At 40.0% G+C, this 17,861-nt stretch overlaps 1 protein-coding gene across 2 annotated transcripts; it reads left to right on the top strand.

The window, feature by feature from the left end:
* Positions 1 to 1,103: 1,103 nt before the first annotated feature.
* Positions 1,104 to 4,590, top strand: lrrc69 (leucine rich repeat containing 69). Of its 2 annotated transcripts, XM_027286776.1 has the most exons (9): positions 1,104 to 1,333; positions 1,455 to 1,581; positions 1,681 to 1,753; positions 1,849 to 2,044; positions 2,186 to 2,257; positions 2,342 to 2,443; positions 2,544 to 2,723; positions 2,840 to 2,965; positions 3,873 to 4,590. In XM_027286776.1, the coding sequence occupies exons 1-8, from the start codon at positions 1,160 to 1,162 to the stop codon at positions 2,945 to 2,947; spliced, it is 1,032 nt and encodes a 343-aa protein (XP_027142577.1). In that variant the 5' UTR covers positions 1,104 to 1,159; the 3' UTR covers positions 2,948 to 2,965; positions 3,873 to 4,590. The 2 variants fall into 2 exon arrangements, with proteins under 2 accessions (XP_027142577.1, XP_010734415.2); XM_010736113.3 differs by lacking the exon at positions 3,873 to 4,590 and having other exon boundaries at positions 2,840 to 3,470.
* Positions 4,591 to 17,861: the final 13,271 nt, after the last annotated feature.

Raw genomic sequence — 17,861 nt, forward strand, 5'->3', positions numbered from 1 at the left:
TAAAATAGGTTAAACCAAAAGTATATCTCTTCTCTGGCTGTGACAAACTGCACTTATATATAATATAATCAATTAAACAATGCAGTCACTTTCTTATTTAATAATTTGGGAAAATGCAAGTGGTAGTGCAGTCAATGCAAGTAACATTGACTGCACTACGCTTCACTACATTTCAGAGGAAAATATTGTACTTGTAATTATGTAATTATATATTTTGAATACTAACGTACAATATATATATATATATTAAGTTTAGAAAATCTGATTTATTCTAATAGATAGGCCATGGATGTACCATACAGTAGGAATTAATTGCATGTAGGAAAACAAAGTGTATAATCCATCCTGAGGTTTTTGTGTTTTTCATGTGGTTTATGTATCTTTAGCCAAGCAAACCACGGACAAAGATATCATGGCTCCTCCTGTCTCTTATGTTCTGGTAACAACAACATAAACCTTCCCAAGCCTATGCTGGTCTTATATCTGTGTACATATAAAAACCTGAAGTGCTTGAAGGAAAACGCAAAGAAATACAGTCTATAAATACGGAAGCAAATACTTAAACAAATAATAAATAGCTCCTACACTACCCAACAGTATAGAAAGTAGTGAAAACTTGCTCTACCTCGACCACCGACGTCACTTCTCATACTTCAATGCATCAGTAATAATCTTAATAGTATGTATGGCATTACTGCAAAAACAGCCATTCTGTGTAATGACTTATTTTAATACTTTAACTACATTTTACTGATAATACTGATAATACAGGGAGTATTCAGAGACTACAACACCATAAAAAATAGTCCGGCGTTGACTGTGATCAGGAGCATGTACTTAAAGTATTAAAAGTGACTGTTATATTATTTGATTACTATTATTCATGCATTCATGTAAAAGCAGTTTTTATTCTAGTGAAGTATGAAGGAGCATGACCAGAAAATACTCAAGTAAAGTACCTTAAATTCATACTTAAGTACAGTACTTGAGCAAATGTACTACATTCCACGGAAAATGCTGTGCAGTGAGCTGACATCAACACGCTGCTGTACGCAGCTGTCACCACCAGAGGCCGCTGCTGCCTCAAAGCAAGTCCTCGCCGACGAGCATCCTGTCGCCATGGAAACGTCAACGTGAGTGCCTGACGTTAGTTTTGCAAATGGCTGAGTCAGTGATGAGAGTTTTATATGGCAAAGGGACTTCTTTAAATTTGTCTTCAAGGAAAATAAACAAGGTTCCCGAGTGTGTCTCTAGACTGACAAACCTCTCAGCTCTCCTGCTGAACAACAACTCCATTACCGCCCTGCCCGCCGAGCTGCTCTCTCTACAGCACGTGAGTTTGTTTGCTCTGAGCTCATCTGTTTGCTGGAAACTTTCCAAAATGACACATTAAATGTGTTCCACAGCACGCAGATTTGTGATTAAATATTTTTTACTTATGCAATGCCTGCAAGCTGGCTGAGCTGAATTTGGGAAATAATGCCTTGAAGGAGTTTCCCGCTGTTCTGGGCCATCTGGAATCCTTGAAGAAACTGTATCTGTTCAGCAACCAAATTACAGTCGTGCCACCTGAGGTGATAGGTAGGATCTCACTGTTTTGCATGATTAGCACCTTGGAAGATTTGCTATAAAACAGAAAAACTAAAAATGAACCGCTTTATTGTAATTTATGTTTTACAGGTGGCTTACAAAACCTTGTTGTGCTCAATCTAAACCACAACCAGATTCAAAGACTTCCACCAGAGATCAAAAGGTACATTTGTGGCACCAAGAGCTCTGTACCAGCATATATAGGCTTCATAGACATGTATGTGACTGAATAATGTGTTTCTATGTCTTTCCCATCAGTTTGAGTAGGCTTCAGCGTCTCAGTTTGCTGGACAATAAGCTGGAGGAGGTCCCTGCTGAGTTGGGTCATCTCACCAAATTGTCTGAGATAAACTTGACTTCCAATCATTTGTCTCAGCTACCTCAGCAGCTGTACCAGTGTAAAGAACTAACCAAGTTGTATGTAGCCAGAAACAAGCTGAACAGCCTACCAGAGGTGGGTATTTATTTCCCCATTTTCATGTGCTAGCTTTTAGGATATGAAGCGACACACATATCAGTCAAATTCTAACTTCAGCTTTACATTATTACTGTGCTATATGTTATCTACCTGACACTTGCCTTACATTTCACTCAGGGAATTGGGATGCTAACAAAACTTAAAGTTCTGGATGTAGCTGGGAACAAGTTGTCCATGTTCCCTGTTGAGGTACATTACACAATTGTGCTATAGTGAAATCTAAAAAGTATGGGATCATAACTTCACTGTATGACAGCACGTTGCTCTGTGTAGTTTCACCTGCTGCCTCTGAACGAGCTCTTCTGTGAAGGCAACATGTTGGTGCGCTGTGAGCCGATGGCGTCAGTGCAGGATGCAGAGGTGTTTTCATTAAAGGTGAACTGTCACTGAAGCAGACAGAACAAGACTTGGTAATATTTATCATTTACCATATAAAATAGCATCTTGTTATTCTTGTTTCATCTTTGTTTCCCAGGAACTGGTTGCCAGATTTGTGTTGCGGGAGGACAGGAACAGGTCCTCTCTGGTCCACAGGATGCTTTCCCATTACCCGATCCTGACCGCCCTCTTGGCCAATGGCAGCTGTTGTGCGATCTGCCACGGCCCCTTTCTCACCATCTGGCTGGAATGTGTGCATTTTATCAGCCTGAGGAAGGTGTGAAAAGATTCAAGCTTGAGATATAAATAATATGAAAGTAATACTGCAGTGAAATAGGATAAATATGTAGCATATCATATACTTAAATATGTTTTGTCACGTTTATGTTACAGGACATGAAAATGAAGAGCACGTTGACTATTCCAGTGCGAGCCCTTCTTTGTTCATACAAGTGCTTTAATACGATTGGACACTCCTACTATGGTGTTGCAGCAAGATAAATACAGGTTCATTTAAAGGTACTAACCATGAGCTTGTTCACTAGCCCGCCCTTTTGAACTAAAACTGTGGACACAAATTTAACAATAGTCTTTATATAGGCAATGCATTTCAGGCAGTAGTTAGACATGTTAAGTATATTAATATGGTGCAGTGGTGCAAAACACATTTACTTAAGCACTGTAGTAAAGTACCATTATGACATACTTCTACATTACTTGAAGTATTTTTATTTTATACTACATTATACAGTAATTTACTTCACTACATTTATTTGACAGATATAGAGTGAAGAACATAGAGTGTAGTGATTTAAACTACAAAACAGTGTGTAAGCTAGTTTAAATTAGTTACTGCTCCACCAGCTACAACGGCGACATACTAATTACACATTGATGCATCAGTATTAGGGTGGCACACTGGTCCATCGTTAGCACTGTGACCTCTGGGTCATCATTCTGGTTCCCATGGCGGGGGAGTTTGTGGCTTAGCCTGAAACCTTTTTGTGTTCTCCGGGTGCTCCGGCTTTCTTCTACAGTCCACAGACATGCAGGTTAATTAGTTACTCTGAATTGCTGTGTCAGCCTTGCGAAGAACTGGCGATCTGTCCAGGGTGTACCACCACCACTACCCATGTACCTTGCCTCATGTGAGCTGGAAAATGGATGGATGCATTGGTATGAACTAATTTACAGTGGCGTCATTAGGCCTGTTTTAGGGGGGGCTGAAGCAGTGTGCGCTGTCTTTACCATATCTTTGGGGTGACTTCCTTCTGGAGCATCAGCTGTGTTTCTCACTTTACGCATGGATGCACACCGTGAAACAGGAGCTGAGCTCATTCACGTATGATTATCATCAGTGGGTACTAATAATAATAATAATAATTCCACTAATAATAATCACTCCACCACCCCTATTGGCCTGTAGGAGTCAGGGCAGAGGAGCACAGTGAGTGAGAGGGGAGAGACCTTTACTGGGAAGGTGAGTCTAAATGATTTTACAGAATAGAGTCATTTGTGATGCAGAATTTTATGGAACTCAATTTGAATATGAAATATGAAACATTTCAGTCAAGGTGCACCATAGAAGACTTATTTACTTATAAGACTTATTTATTACTTATTTATTTAACTTGAGCTTTTTTTTGAGAGTAATGATTAGAAAGTGGAGAAAGCCAAGTTACACACACACACACACACATATATATATACTAATAAATAACTACTAATAACTAATAAATAATTTCTATGTTCGCTCACATCCTGTGCATCTCCTTGGGGCTAAGCCCCCCTGTCCTTAAAACCTAGTGACGCCTCTGCTAATTTATTAATTATTTAAGTATTATTTTGAAATATTATCTAATAATGTCCCATGTAATAATATATCAGTCACAAGTACTTTTACCTTGATACTTTAAGTGCATTTTGCTAGTAATACTTCATAAAGTAAAGGATTTGAATACTTGTTCCATGACTGATGTTGGTGTCATTTAAATCTGTGGTCACTAGGTGGCATCAAATGAACATGGAAAATTGCTCCTCCACCGTGTTTGGAACCTCAACTGATAGCATATCATGTATAAATACTGTGCCAACCATAGCTTTTATAAAACCAACAACAACAGAATAAACATAGCAACAACTGAATACCATGTATGTACATAGTGACTTTGCTTACTACTGCTACTATTTCTAGTACTACTTCTACTTGAGTACTACCTAGAGAAAACAGTTAGCTGTAGGTGTCCACATTGGTTGGTCTGCTGATATGTAATTGGCAACCCTGTTTGTTCAACATAACACACCTTTATGGATGCTTAGGCATTACGGTTAGATTTTATTTTAATTTAAAATATTGTATTTTGTATTGCTTTATACCGCCAGATTTTTCTATTATTTTGTCCACCTCAGATTAATATAAAATTCAAAGAAACTTTAATAATGCATTATGGTTTAACATCACACCACAAACTACATCCTCTCATGATCATAAAGTTGAATCAGCACCTCTCTGAAACAGTTTTAGCAAACACTGTAACACACAAGTTTGGGATTTATTGCAGACTCGGTTGTACTTCATAAACTGTTGTATTGGTCCAGTAAAGTCACACGTTGCTGGCAAAATTCTAGTAATACCTAAATGAAAAATGTCCTTTATCTCCGACACATATTTTGGCTGTGTAAATCTAGAGGGATCCTTTTCCCCTGTCAGAGCTGTTCAAGCTGTACTGAGACTCCATAGCTACCCCATCTCTATCTCCATCTCCAGCCAGTGGCATCTGTTCCAACCTGCCAGACAAGAGAGAGATAGAGAAAGTGAGTGAGTGAGTGGAGGAGGGAGAGAAAAAGAGAGAGGGAGAACTTCATTTCTAGCAAATTAATTTCCCATCCACGCCTCCAGAGCTTGCTAGCTCGTTCACTAGCTGCTGCGGCCGCTGCTGCGTGTGTCTACTGAGTCGGAGCCTCATGCATAAGGCATCAGGTTTAATTGCAAACCCAGAAACTAATGACTTTGGACTGGTTAACAGCAGGGGAGCCATACATCTCGAGCAAACTGAATGAAAAATCAGCTCAGAGGAGAGAAAAAAAGGAGCCTAGCCCCTAATTGATGAATAATTGAAGCGGCGAGCTACAGGGCATAATTGTGACATTTTGTTTCAATCAATTTCCAAGTGGTGTGGGCGAAAGTGCACTTAAAGGGAAAAGGCAATGACAAAGAATGAGAGAGAGAGATAGAGAGAGTGGTTGGTGATGGAAATGGACATTGGGTCTTCAGTCATTGCAATGACATTTTCTGGGGCAAAAGACCAGACTCATTCAAACATAAAATGACTTTTCTCTCTATCTCCATCTCACTTTGTAGGTTTTCTGTCAAACTCCTGTTATGCTACTGTGAGGTCACTTTTTCACTCCCAGCCAGTGCATCTTTATCCTTTTAAAATGATTTCTTTTGTTCATTTTCACTCCCCACATTCATTTTTTAAAAAGTCACTCACAAAGTTACTGTCCATTTACATCACGGCAAAAACTAAAATGAGGATGCCATCTGTTTAAGTGGACGTGTTTGTGTATTTGAATTCCTTTCCTCCAGTCATCTTAGTTAGCTTACTGTCAGTTAGAGCACGAGGGCATCGGGCCAAGACAGCCAGTGTGGTGGAACTAAACACCACACCAGTCTGTCTTGGCCTCATTTGGCGTGGAGTGGACCGAGCCTCGGGGTCAATCAGACAAAGAGAAGCAGTCAGGACCACCATCTGAGTTTTGCCCTGGATTTTGAGTTTTATTTTAATTTCTAAAAATACAGGATAAACTATGACTGTACTCCAATATATGTTCACAGCATACACATACAATGTTCCATCCAAAAACAGACATTGTCTCTAACATATGGATAAAAGATCAACATTACCTAAAAGTATAGTTTGACATTTTACTTTCTTGCTGAGTTAGCTTAGCTTAGCACAATGACTGGAAATAGTAGGAAAAAGTGGGGAATTAGCTAGCTTTAGAGGTTAGTATCAGTGGTCTTTGCGCTGTTTGAACTGATTAAAGAAATTATATGTATTATGTGTTAACCGGTGAGCTTGTTGCTGGTTCTCAGTCTGCCTGTTTTCAGTCTGTATGGTAAGCTAAGCTAAGCTAACTGGCTAGCTTCATATTTACCGTACAGACATGAGAGTGGTATTGAACTTCTCACCAAACTCTTGCCAAGAAAGTGAATAAGTGTTATTTCCCAAAATGTTAAACCATGTCTTCAATGCACCTTACATTCAGAAGGATTTTTTTTTTACACCAAAAAGTAATAATAATTGCCCATTAAGTCCAGCACGGCATAGCACATCACAAGGAAATGTTGCTCGGATATATCACTCCAGACTTTGCTCTCTTGCCTCCGGCACTGGAAGAGAGCTGTATGTTCACACATTTACATTCAAACTTTTTAAAGACTTAATTACCATTACTAAGATTACAAAGACACAGTTTTGCTCAAGGGTGAATTATATCATGAATTATATATAATAATGACATAATGAACTCACAGTGGAAGTTCAGAAACTGTTTTAACGGGGTGTATATGAACATGGCTAATAAAGCACCAGACAAGTGGGCGACTACATTGCTGCTCCCTCCATCTGTGACTGTCTTACGCAACAAATGTGTGTTCAAATGACTATACTCACTAATGTTGTGCGTTGTATGTTTTTGGCGTGTTCTTAGATGATTTCAACTCGTGTAAAGTGTCCTTGAGTATCATGAAAAGCTCTCTGTGAATAAAATGTTTAATTATCATTATTATCATCACTATAAATAGGTCATTGCATTCTGCTGGCACCATTTTAATGGGTGAAAGGCCAATGTACGTGCCTTCTTGAAGGCAGCAGATGTTGGGTCCTGAAGCAGTAGAGCATCAGCAGCATCAGCCGCAGCACCACTAGCTCAGTGGCCTCAGGACTTGTCTGTTAGTCTGTCTGGTGTCTGGTGTCAAAGCAATATGCATGTATTCACACATACACACTGTAACGCACTGCAGAAAAGCAAATACAATCACTCCACCCACTCCGCATTGATGACACATAATCAAGATAATTTTGCCCCCATCGCTTTGTTTTCATCATGTCGCTTCACAAAACACATAGTCCAACCCCCACCACCATCCCAACACACACACACACACATGTGCGCACACACACACTTTTTCCATATCACTGAGCTGTCCCTCATGATTGCCATATTCAGAGAGCCCTGTGTTTTTGTACGGAATAATTCTAAAAACCACGCACAGCTTGATTGACGTGTATGGAAATGAGGAGGTTGCATCCTCAAAGGAGACACCATACGGATGGGAGCAGCACATTGACGAGAGGCATCTACAAAAGGCGCTTGTAAATTCCTGACATGCCTAGCATATGTTAATGAGCCATTCTCTCGCTCTGATATAATTACTACGAGGGGATATTGCCTTTGGTGGCTATATCTGTCTCGCAAGGCATGGCTACCTCGTGGGGGTGAAAAAAGTAAAGAATGATAAAGTAGCGGGTGCATAAATTCTCATTTACCATGCTTGGAGGTAAAGAGAGTGATGTTGGCAAATTCACTCAGGATGATGTATTGGGGAGAAGGCACCTGGGGTTCATTACATACCTCCTTTGTTAAAGCGCTTTCTGCAGTCTTGTATCGTTTGTTAGGGGGTATTTAGTCTGTCTTGTCATTTGGAGCACTTACTTAGGATGTCTTTAGAAGAGCCCATGGCTGCTTCAGCTCACATTGCATCTTGGGGCTGGAAAGGCAAGTGATATGCTGGCTGAAATCAGAAGAAAGGATGCTAGATGCAAGCTTTTTTTTGTAATGGATATAGTGAAAATGTGTGTGTGTGCCACTGAAGGTCATACTCAGGCTTGCATTTTGACTGTGGTTTTTATACCGTACTCTCTGTATCATCAAGTTTCAGCATTACGTGTTGCATGCTTATCTGTGGTTATATTTGAATCCGCACTCAGAGATCCATCAAAGCCGTGATTGCGGTCTTCACCTCAGATGAGTGATTTGACACTGGTTCACCCCGATTTCTCCTCTTCTCTCCTAAGGGCAAATGCAGAGGTGCTATTAAAATGAGTGGCATTGATTGCTGAATTAGGGGCCTTGTGACTGGAGAGGGAGAAAAACAGCCATTCGATAGCGAGCGGTAGGCCAGTGTCATAGCCAGGAGTGTGCACCACTCCAATCAGTAGAATCTATTGTTGTGCATCGCTGCCCATGACAGATCTTGGTATTGAGCCACTGGCAGAGTACCAGAGTATTGTCTGGTTGACGGCTGCACAATCAATTCTGTTGTGTTGCTAATGACTGCGGGCACTAGGGGGCAGTGTGCTTCTCTGCTGGGTCTGGAGCAGATGAGGAGAGTCGATGCACTGATGCACAACACACTGAGACATGCCTGATGAATCTGAGAGATAGAGCAGCTAATAAAAGCAAGAACAATAAGATTTTATTGGAATTCAAAGCTTAATTGAAATCTAAGCATCAGATCAGGGCAGTGTAACTCATGTGTGACTATTAAATTTAAAAAGTGCAACCAAACATGAGAATGTTGAGGGTGGATTTTGCATTCACTCACTGATGCACATCAATAGAAAGGGCCACCGGATAGACAAGACAATAACTGTACTATCACTTCATCAAAATCAACACAATTCAACAAAGGAACATCCCTAATGTTGATTCGAAGGTGGGGTAATATTCTTGAAAAACTGATTTGAAGTGCATTAGACTATAAAAAGGATGCTACAAAACAAACCCATCCAGATATTACCAGTCTAAAAAGCTTTCTCCTAGTCTCTTCTCTTCTTTTACACATCACAATGTAATATAGAAACAACAGTTGGAATACAAGCAAGTAAACAGTCTGTCTTTTGAGGTTATGAGGAAGCGATGCCATTACCGAGCCATTCCTCATTAGGGGAGTTTTTGAGACCCGAGCTTGGCCGTCAGGCCAGCAACCTCTCTCTGGCAGTTCTGGGTCAGCTTCCAACCACACTGTGAAAACACCATTACCACGCTGCATTTATCGAAAAAAAAGAAAGAAAGACAAAAACACTGCTGGAACTTCAAAAGAACAAATAAATCTTTAATCTTGAGTGTCTTTGAATCTCTTCGAAAGTTTCTTCGGATTCGGTAATGACAGGAACCGTGGAGAGGGACGCAGAATATGTGTTTCTGTTTGTTCGGTAGGCAGTGACTGTTTATTTATTCGGGGGAACAAAACTGAGAGGGAAATCAGGCTGGAAGAGATGTAGATGCTGCATTATATCTTTTGATGTTAACTTCAGATAGCTCACTCAGTAGGATGCCATGTGGAACTTTATGATGGATGTTTTGATGCTTTCATTTCCCCCAAATAATTCTTTATTGTGTGATATTAATTTCTATTATGCTAAGGTTTTCATATTACTCCTTACACTGCGGCTGACTTCTCAGTTAGAAAATGCATATGCTCTGACTGACATACATGAGTATTTCACACTTTCTTATAGCCATTTGATTCATTATTCAAAACAATCTGGCATATGAATTCAGCCTGTCAGATACACAGTGGTGAACCTGCTGAGGCGACCCTACGAAGGCTTTCAGTTCCTTCTCCACTCTATCATCAGTGTGATTGACGGCATGCAATCTCAAAACCCAGTTTGAGGTCATGTGATGGCCACTGGAGCATGCCCAGTATAACGGAGCGGCAGGCGGGTGGGACACCAGGTAGCAGCATCTGGTCTCCGGGTTTTTCTAGAACACACACTGCCTGTGGCGCTGCAGGCTTGGCTGGCCAAACATCTGTCTGCGATGTGCAGGCCGGCTGGATGAGCAGACCCACAACCCAACCAACCAGCCAAATGAACGTCCTGCACAAGTGAACGTCCTTCAGGAATAATGTGGGTTAATAACTCAATCTGACTCATACCTGTCTATGATGTGTTTTTTTTCAACCCCCATTATTTATTCCTCGTTCTGTAGCAATTCATTGAGACAAAAAACACTAAAGTTCCATGTTTAGCAATGCTTCATTAGCAAAGGTTTACTTTCAACATAACACATTTCACAAAGAAGCTGTTGCCTCAAGTGACAAAACGGAAACTATATTATGTTGGACATATTTCAGCCACATTTGTCTTTGTTGCTACAGTAAGACACTATCTATATTCTAAAGTTGTGACAATCGTTGTGACAATTTTACACCATTTTACACAACGATGCTGCATAAAAGAAATGTGCTTTTGTTGCTCAGCTGTAACTGATTTCTAACCCTTTGACCGATATGCCTGCTATTTCAAGCGCACTTGGTTTTGTAAAATGAATTTTCTCATCACAATGGATGTGGACACAGACGCTTTGCATGCATATATAGAATGTACAGGCTATCTTTTCTTTGTATACATTATTGAACAGGAGCCTACAGCCACGCTAGCAGCTTCGCCAGGCTGTCTGAAGGCAGTATGCTTTGAGCTAAATGCTAACATCAGCAGGCAAGCAGCATGCTACTGACAACATTCTGATGTTTAGCAGGTGTAATGTTTACCATATTTACCAGTTTCATTTGTTAGCATGCATTTGTTAACATTCCCTAATTAGCCTATAACACAAAGTAGCTGAGGCTGATGGGAATGCAATTACTATTTGAGTGATTAAAGTGATGATTGTGTTCGGCGAAAAGTCACCAAATCCCCCAGGATTCATCCTTATTCAAGGGGGACATGCATGTGTAAACCTAATTTCATGGCAACCCATCCAACAGTTGTGAAGATGTTTGACTAAATAACGGCCTCAAAGCAAAGGGATTCATCCTTTGGTGACCATGAACTAACACGGCAGTTGGCCCAAACACGGTTGAGATATTTCAGTCTGGACCACCAGACATTATATACAATCTCAGCAGACTTAAAATTCATAGGTTGCAGCAGCGTAGGTAGAAAAAAAAGAGTTTAGCATTTCTGTGTTCGGAATGACAAGGACCTGCTGCGAATCAAGAGGCAGCAATCGTAACCTTGCCAGGATAATTGAAGAAACTTTGCTGCCACTGTCATGTCAATCAAGCGTTCAATGTGCTGTCTCCCTGTGAAGAGGGGTAAACATTTCCAAGATAATTAGGAGAGAGTTCAGTTTGACAAAAGCCAACCGTTTGCATGTGGCTTTAATGAATCCAAAACATTTTGTACAGTATGGGACATTGCTTTTGCGTAATTAGCACAAGTTGAATGAAAAAAAAAAAGTGTTGAGTGCCCTCGAGAGGCGCTACAATTACTTTTAACATTGTAACAACGACTTCACAGTTGCATTTGTAGCTTTTTGGATGCAAAATGAAGTTAAACTTTTTTTTTTCCTGTAGCTGTATTGTTTCAGCTGAGTAACACCAAAAGGGAGTGAGAGCAACTGAAACACCTTAACAACACAACACTTCACACAGCTCAGACCAACAGAAAAGAGCAGCATGATGCATCATGCCCGCTTGCCCCCTTCCAATCCAGCCTTGCCGACAACAGATGGCCGTCTCTCCCACAATGCCGTGCGGTCGCAGATGCCAACAGAAGAGGTGACAAACACTCTGCAGGTGTCTGTCCCTCTGCGTCCGCGGTGTGTGCGCGCATTATGTGTGTGTGTGCGTGCGACGCGGGACAAAGAGCATCTTTCTTGCAGGGAAAGAAGAGTGTAATTGATAGCAGAGGACAACCTGCAGGAAGGAAGTGCCATCGTATGCTAAATGGATTGGGTTGGCACAGACTGGCACAAACTGTTGGGACAGGTGCAGCAGAAGTCAACATTACTCATTATGAAATCTTATAGGAGTATGTCAAGAGCCTCGTTTCTTAACAAATAATGAGCGGAGCATTGTTTCCAAAAGTGCTGACATCTGCCTGATGATATTTGAAAATCAACATTATCGACATCATCTCTCAAAAACATCACATTCACACTTTACGTATGTGTATCGATGCATTATTTCATGCTACAATACAGAACTGCTTTTGGCTGCACTCTGCAATCTGTTCCCTCTCTCCCTGTGTGCCGGTCAGGCCAGGTGTGGTGGTTGGCAGGGGCTAGCAGAGCCAGGTGAGCAAGCTGCTGGCCAGGTGCCCTCCAGAGGCTCGCTAGACTGACCAGATACCAGATGGCTGTGGAGCACCAGCAGGCAGGCAGGTACACCAACACACACACACACACACACACACACACACACACACACACACACACACACACACACACATGAGAACACACACTACTCAGGTACTCACGTACTTTATACACGTGCACTCTGTTGTGTGCCATAAAAAGAGCATTAGGAAACATTGCAGCCCTCCGGTGAGTATGGAAGTGAAATGCTTAATGTGTTTTTACTGTACTTCTGTCCCAGCGGCATGAGCTCTAACTCATGCACAACACAGCGATATACAACTCACTCCACCTCCGAGCACACATAAATGTCACTCATAAAGTCTAAACCTGGATTAGATCAGGATGAATTTTCAGGAGTTTATGGGACTCCATTTTTGGTGCTTAAAAGCATACTTTGGCATGTCAGTTCAGCTACTAATGGAAACTTTGATAATCCAAACAAAGAAATTACGCTTTTCTTAAAATATGTGTCTGTTAGCAATTGAGCTGTTAGTGCATAACCATGATATACTGTGTGTGAAACATGATCTGATGTGGATTGAGGTTTTTTTCACTTTTGATTTGCAGTACATGAAGATTTCTCTGCAGAGTTTAACCACCTGCCAGCCACAAGTCTCGTTTTTACATCATATTAAGGACTTTGCATGTGCAGATATAGTAATTGCATACCAGTAGTTCATCATAACTAGCCTTGCAGCACCTCTGTTTCCACATAGCCGCCCACGCCGGTAATAGACTGCTTTGGATTTAGGGGTTTTTAATCTAGAGCTTTGAATCTCGGCCCAAACGCGATTAGCCTGACTCTTTGGATTTGGCTTGATTCAGGATCTAATTCCCTCCGGCTCGAATTAGGTCAGGTTTAATTTTATTCATCATTTCCTCCTAAATTGGAGCACAATTTATTTGTGTTTGTTCATTTTAAATTTATGGAAGTATATTTTCAATGAAGTTAACAGCATTCTTCATCTGATGTTGTTTGTTAATAATAACTAGCATGCCGGTAATCAGCCTACTGAGGAGCCGTCTAGCACTCTACAGTTAAGAAATAGCTCTTACTTTAATAACATGGTCATTTTACAATGATCTAAATAGCAAATCAGGATTAAAGTGGATATTATTGTAATTCCACACCAGGTCAAGGATTATTGGTTATTTTAGAGCAGAGTTTTAAAACTTTAATATATTCCATTTACCTTTGCTGGTATCCACCACATCAGATAAGACCTGACAGCATTATCTTTACAGGTTAACGAAGTTTCAAGAACCTGTTCAAACTCAGATCAAATTTTATCCAGGCTTACTGCAGACACTGGCGTGTATTAATGCAGCAGTATCTTAACACTTGAAATACCACATAGCTAGTTGTAATACATAAATACATACATGTATAATATCCAGCCTCCATACAGAAACAATGACAGGCATTTCTTCCGAATTAACTGACGGTTCATAAATCACACTTGTGGGCCTGGCCGGGAGAAGACGGATCGGCCATCTGTAAATATTTATTCAGCATCTCTATAATTAAACAGAGCCAATGCATCATGTCAGGCATACATGTCTGATGACGCTGGCTCACACACAGCGCTGAATAATACAGTGTGGAACAGCTTGGTCAAACATTTGTTGTAGATCTGAGAGACAGAGAGACAGGACAGATGAGTCCAACATGTTAGAATAGTAAAGATGTCATTTGTGAAGAGTGAAAGCAGAAGAACTGGGAAGAAAGATGAGCAGCAAGGAAAGATGAATCCAAAAGAAAGATCTGATGGAGGGAATACTTTTATGATGTGATTTATGATTTGAAACCAGCACTGATGAAGGCAGATGAGTTGGAACCAGACTTCACTGGGATCTTATCTACCTCATTCTCTGGATATTACCACTTGGAAGAAAGTTAAAGTTGTGTACTGATGTGAGCTTAAATGATGATAAAATCATGACAGCAGTAGGCTATAATGTGTGGGTGTTTGTTGGTGGGAAACAGAAGAGCAAAAGTTCAAAAAGTTTGACTTAGATAGAGAGATAAAATATGTTGAAGTGCAGGCTAACAAACTTTAGCAAGTCTTAGCTGGCAGGAGTGGTACAAAGAGTAACTGAGCAGAAGCTGGAGAAGAGTTAGAGAGACGTTAGAGAGGGCCCGTATGAAAGCAAATTCTAATTTTCCTCTTGGTCGTGTCAGATTGAGTCCTCTCCGTAGGCCAAACTAAGTCAAACAACAACAGCAGCGCATATCTACAAGTGAAGTGGGTTACTTGTCATCATATACATTTAGCACAGCAAGTTTTAATAATTAATAGATAGAGTATCATTACAATCTATGATAAGCTGCGGCCTACTTTATGTTCAACCCCAGTTTGTTTACGTCAGTGTAAATATGTGTTGCTGCTATATGCATATGTATTTTACATACGCCTCTGTCCATATGCAGTTTGTTTATTAGTATGCGGATTGTGTCTGGATTTGAATCCATATGGGAGCTGCCATTTCCGATCGGAGACATTTCACGCGGATATAGAACAACGTTGCAGCCTCCCCTGGTCTCCTGACAACCAACCCCAGACAATCTTCATCCATCTTCCTCCCGTCTCACACCAGTCAAATTTGTGTGCCATGGGAAAGCAAAGAAGTCCCATGTATATTTCAACGAAATATCTCAGCCAATCTGCATTGCAAAACTGTGAATGTGACATTTAGAATGAAAAATTGATTTCACAAACAAACCATTCACCAATAAATAGCTTTTAATCAACATGATGGCTCGATGTGCCTGCAGTGCTTCTATCACATTTTAACGTTTTTATTAATACATAGCTCTGGAATAAATTCATTTTATATTGTCCACAGGGACAAACTCATGAAGTGCTCCACTATAAATATTCCAACAGTTCTGTCATGATTTCCTCAATTTTCGTCAACTCATTAATATGAAAACTTTTTTACTGACAACCAAAAAAAACATAATAGCACACTGGAGAATTATTTAGTTAGAAATGTTGGTAGCATTCATGCATTTTCTTCAGGACAGCAGGAAACCAACAATAGAAACAAATTACAGGTTGTCTTTTTACTGAATTTGTTTTAGTTTAGTTTGACTAAGATACATTTTGTGTTTAAAAATGAACCTCCACAGTGTCATATTCTTGATACGGCATGCTTGCCAGTGCAGACTCAAGATCAACCTTCAATCAAAAACATATCCAACCAATAAAAACCAGCAAAACCACCAAAGACTACACAGTTGACCTAGTGAAGAAATTATAATTACAAAACAAAATTTCACTGATCTGGATAAATACAGAGGAATGTAGTCTGAAAATGATACTTAATTATCATTTTTACTTGACTCACTTGATTTGAACCATTCTAGGAGGAATGATATATCTTGGTGTTCTGGTGGTCCCTGACTAATTTGTAACTCTGGCATCCACGATAATTAAAAATAAAGTTTTGTAGGTTTGAACAGAGTGTTTATGTCTATATGTATGAGCAAGAGGAACAACTTAAAAGTTTTTTAATCCTCTTTTAGGCAAACACACCATGAAAATTGTATTCTAATCAGTGGTGTAACAATAACAAATATTCAAATAATTTGTGTTGTGGTAGAGATGACATGTTTCCTGTTCACTTAATTTTTCAAGCGTATCTGTGACTCTAGGCCTTATTTATGAAACTTAACATCACCTCACTCGACCGTCTCATGGATTTTGGTTCAATCATCTCTCTCACTCTCAGACTGGGTCTTCCTTGCATGCATTAGCATATTATACATTTTAGTTCACCCTTGATAGTCATGACATTTATTTAGGATTATAGACCACCATTAAATGTAGGGCCAGTGTAGCAGCACCAACCCAAAGCAATATCATTTAGTTTTATCCACAACTCAACTCCCCCCATGTCCCTTTGCTTCCTGAAAAGCTCCAGCAACCCCCAGCTGCACACACACACACACACACACACGGATGCATACACATACCTCACATGCCTCCTCAGAGAGATGGATGGCATGTATTCCCATCCCTCTCCTAGGCCAGCTTCCAGGTGCACAACAGCTGGGAAAGCCAGGGGGGAGGGTATTGGGTAAGGAGGGATGGGGGAGACAGAGGACCAGGGATGGGTGGATGGAAGTGAGGCCAGGGGGTGTAAAGGATTCTCAGGAATAAGCTATAAATTTCCTCAGGAGCGCTCTAGGTGCATTTGGCATCACCTTGTCTGTCCGGACAGCAGTGCTAATCTATGGTGTTGCTGTGGTGGTGAGCCTGGTTTCATCAGACACAATGGCACACTTGGTCACAGTTTTATATATATATATATATATTTCTACTCTGTGCTCTCTACTGTCCCTTGATAAACAGGAGTAGATCTATCTGAGTGTGTCAGGAGTAAGCAGTTTGCCAGTAGTAAACAGGAATAAAAACTAAAAAACAGGTAGAGAATGAGAGACGAGAAGTTTGTGCTGATTTACGACCCTGCTTCGGTGCTTCATTTAAGATTGTGACAGATAGATCACATGCACCCCGTAGTCCCATATTCTCTAAATGTTCAACGTGGCCAACAGTCAGTCACTTTCACATTTTGATATATTACTCAAGTGCATAATTTAGCCTAAAGTATGCAACTAATGTCTAACAGTGAACTCTACGTGCCCCCAGAATGAATTACTGGAAACCCATTACCATTCTTTGTGTATTATGTTCACAGACGAGTTTATTTATTATGTTTAGAATGCAGACAGAAAGATTAAATATGCTGAATAATGTCAAGAGTTAAAGTAAATACTGTGCGAGGTCAGAAGTGTTTTCATGACGGTTATTGATTGTATTCTAGGCAGTACTGTTATTAAACATTTATATTTAAAGCATTAACATTTTAATAAATGTCGTACGTTTTGTTATTCCTTGACAAAAATGTATTTGACTGCCATTATGTACAATTTATATTACTTTTTTATTTTGTCTTATTTCTGTCGTAGTCTTCATAAGATTAACTTACATAAACATTTCTGTTTACCTAAGTTATTTCTTAAAAAGCTGAATAAATTATGGAAATAAATCAGAAGATTAACCAGCGACAATTTTGATAATAGATTAATCTAAATGAATCTCTCTTTTATATCATTGTAAGTTGAATATTTTCATGTTTTGGACTGTATGAAAGGCGTTGCACACTATATTCTGAACTTAGATAAATTAAACTATTAACTGATCAATCAATCAAACAATGATAAAAAATAATCTTTATCTGCCGCCCTGAT

This window comes from Larimichthys crocea, chromosome XIII (genome assembly GCF_000972845.2).
Source record: "Larimichthys crocea isolate SSNF chromosome XIII, L_crocea_2.0, whole genome shotgun sequence".
In the NCBI taxonomy this organism is placed as follows: Eukaryota; Metazoa; Chordata; class Actinopteri; family Sciaenidae; genus Larimichthys; species Larimichthys crocea.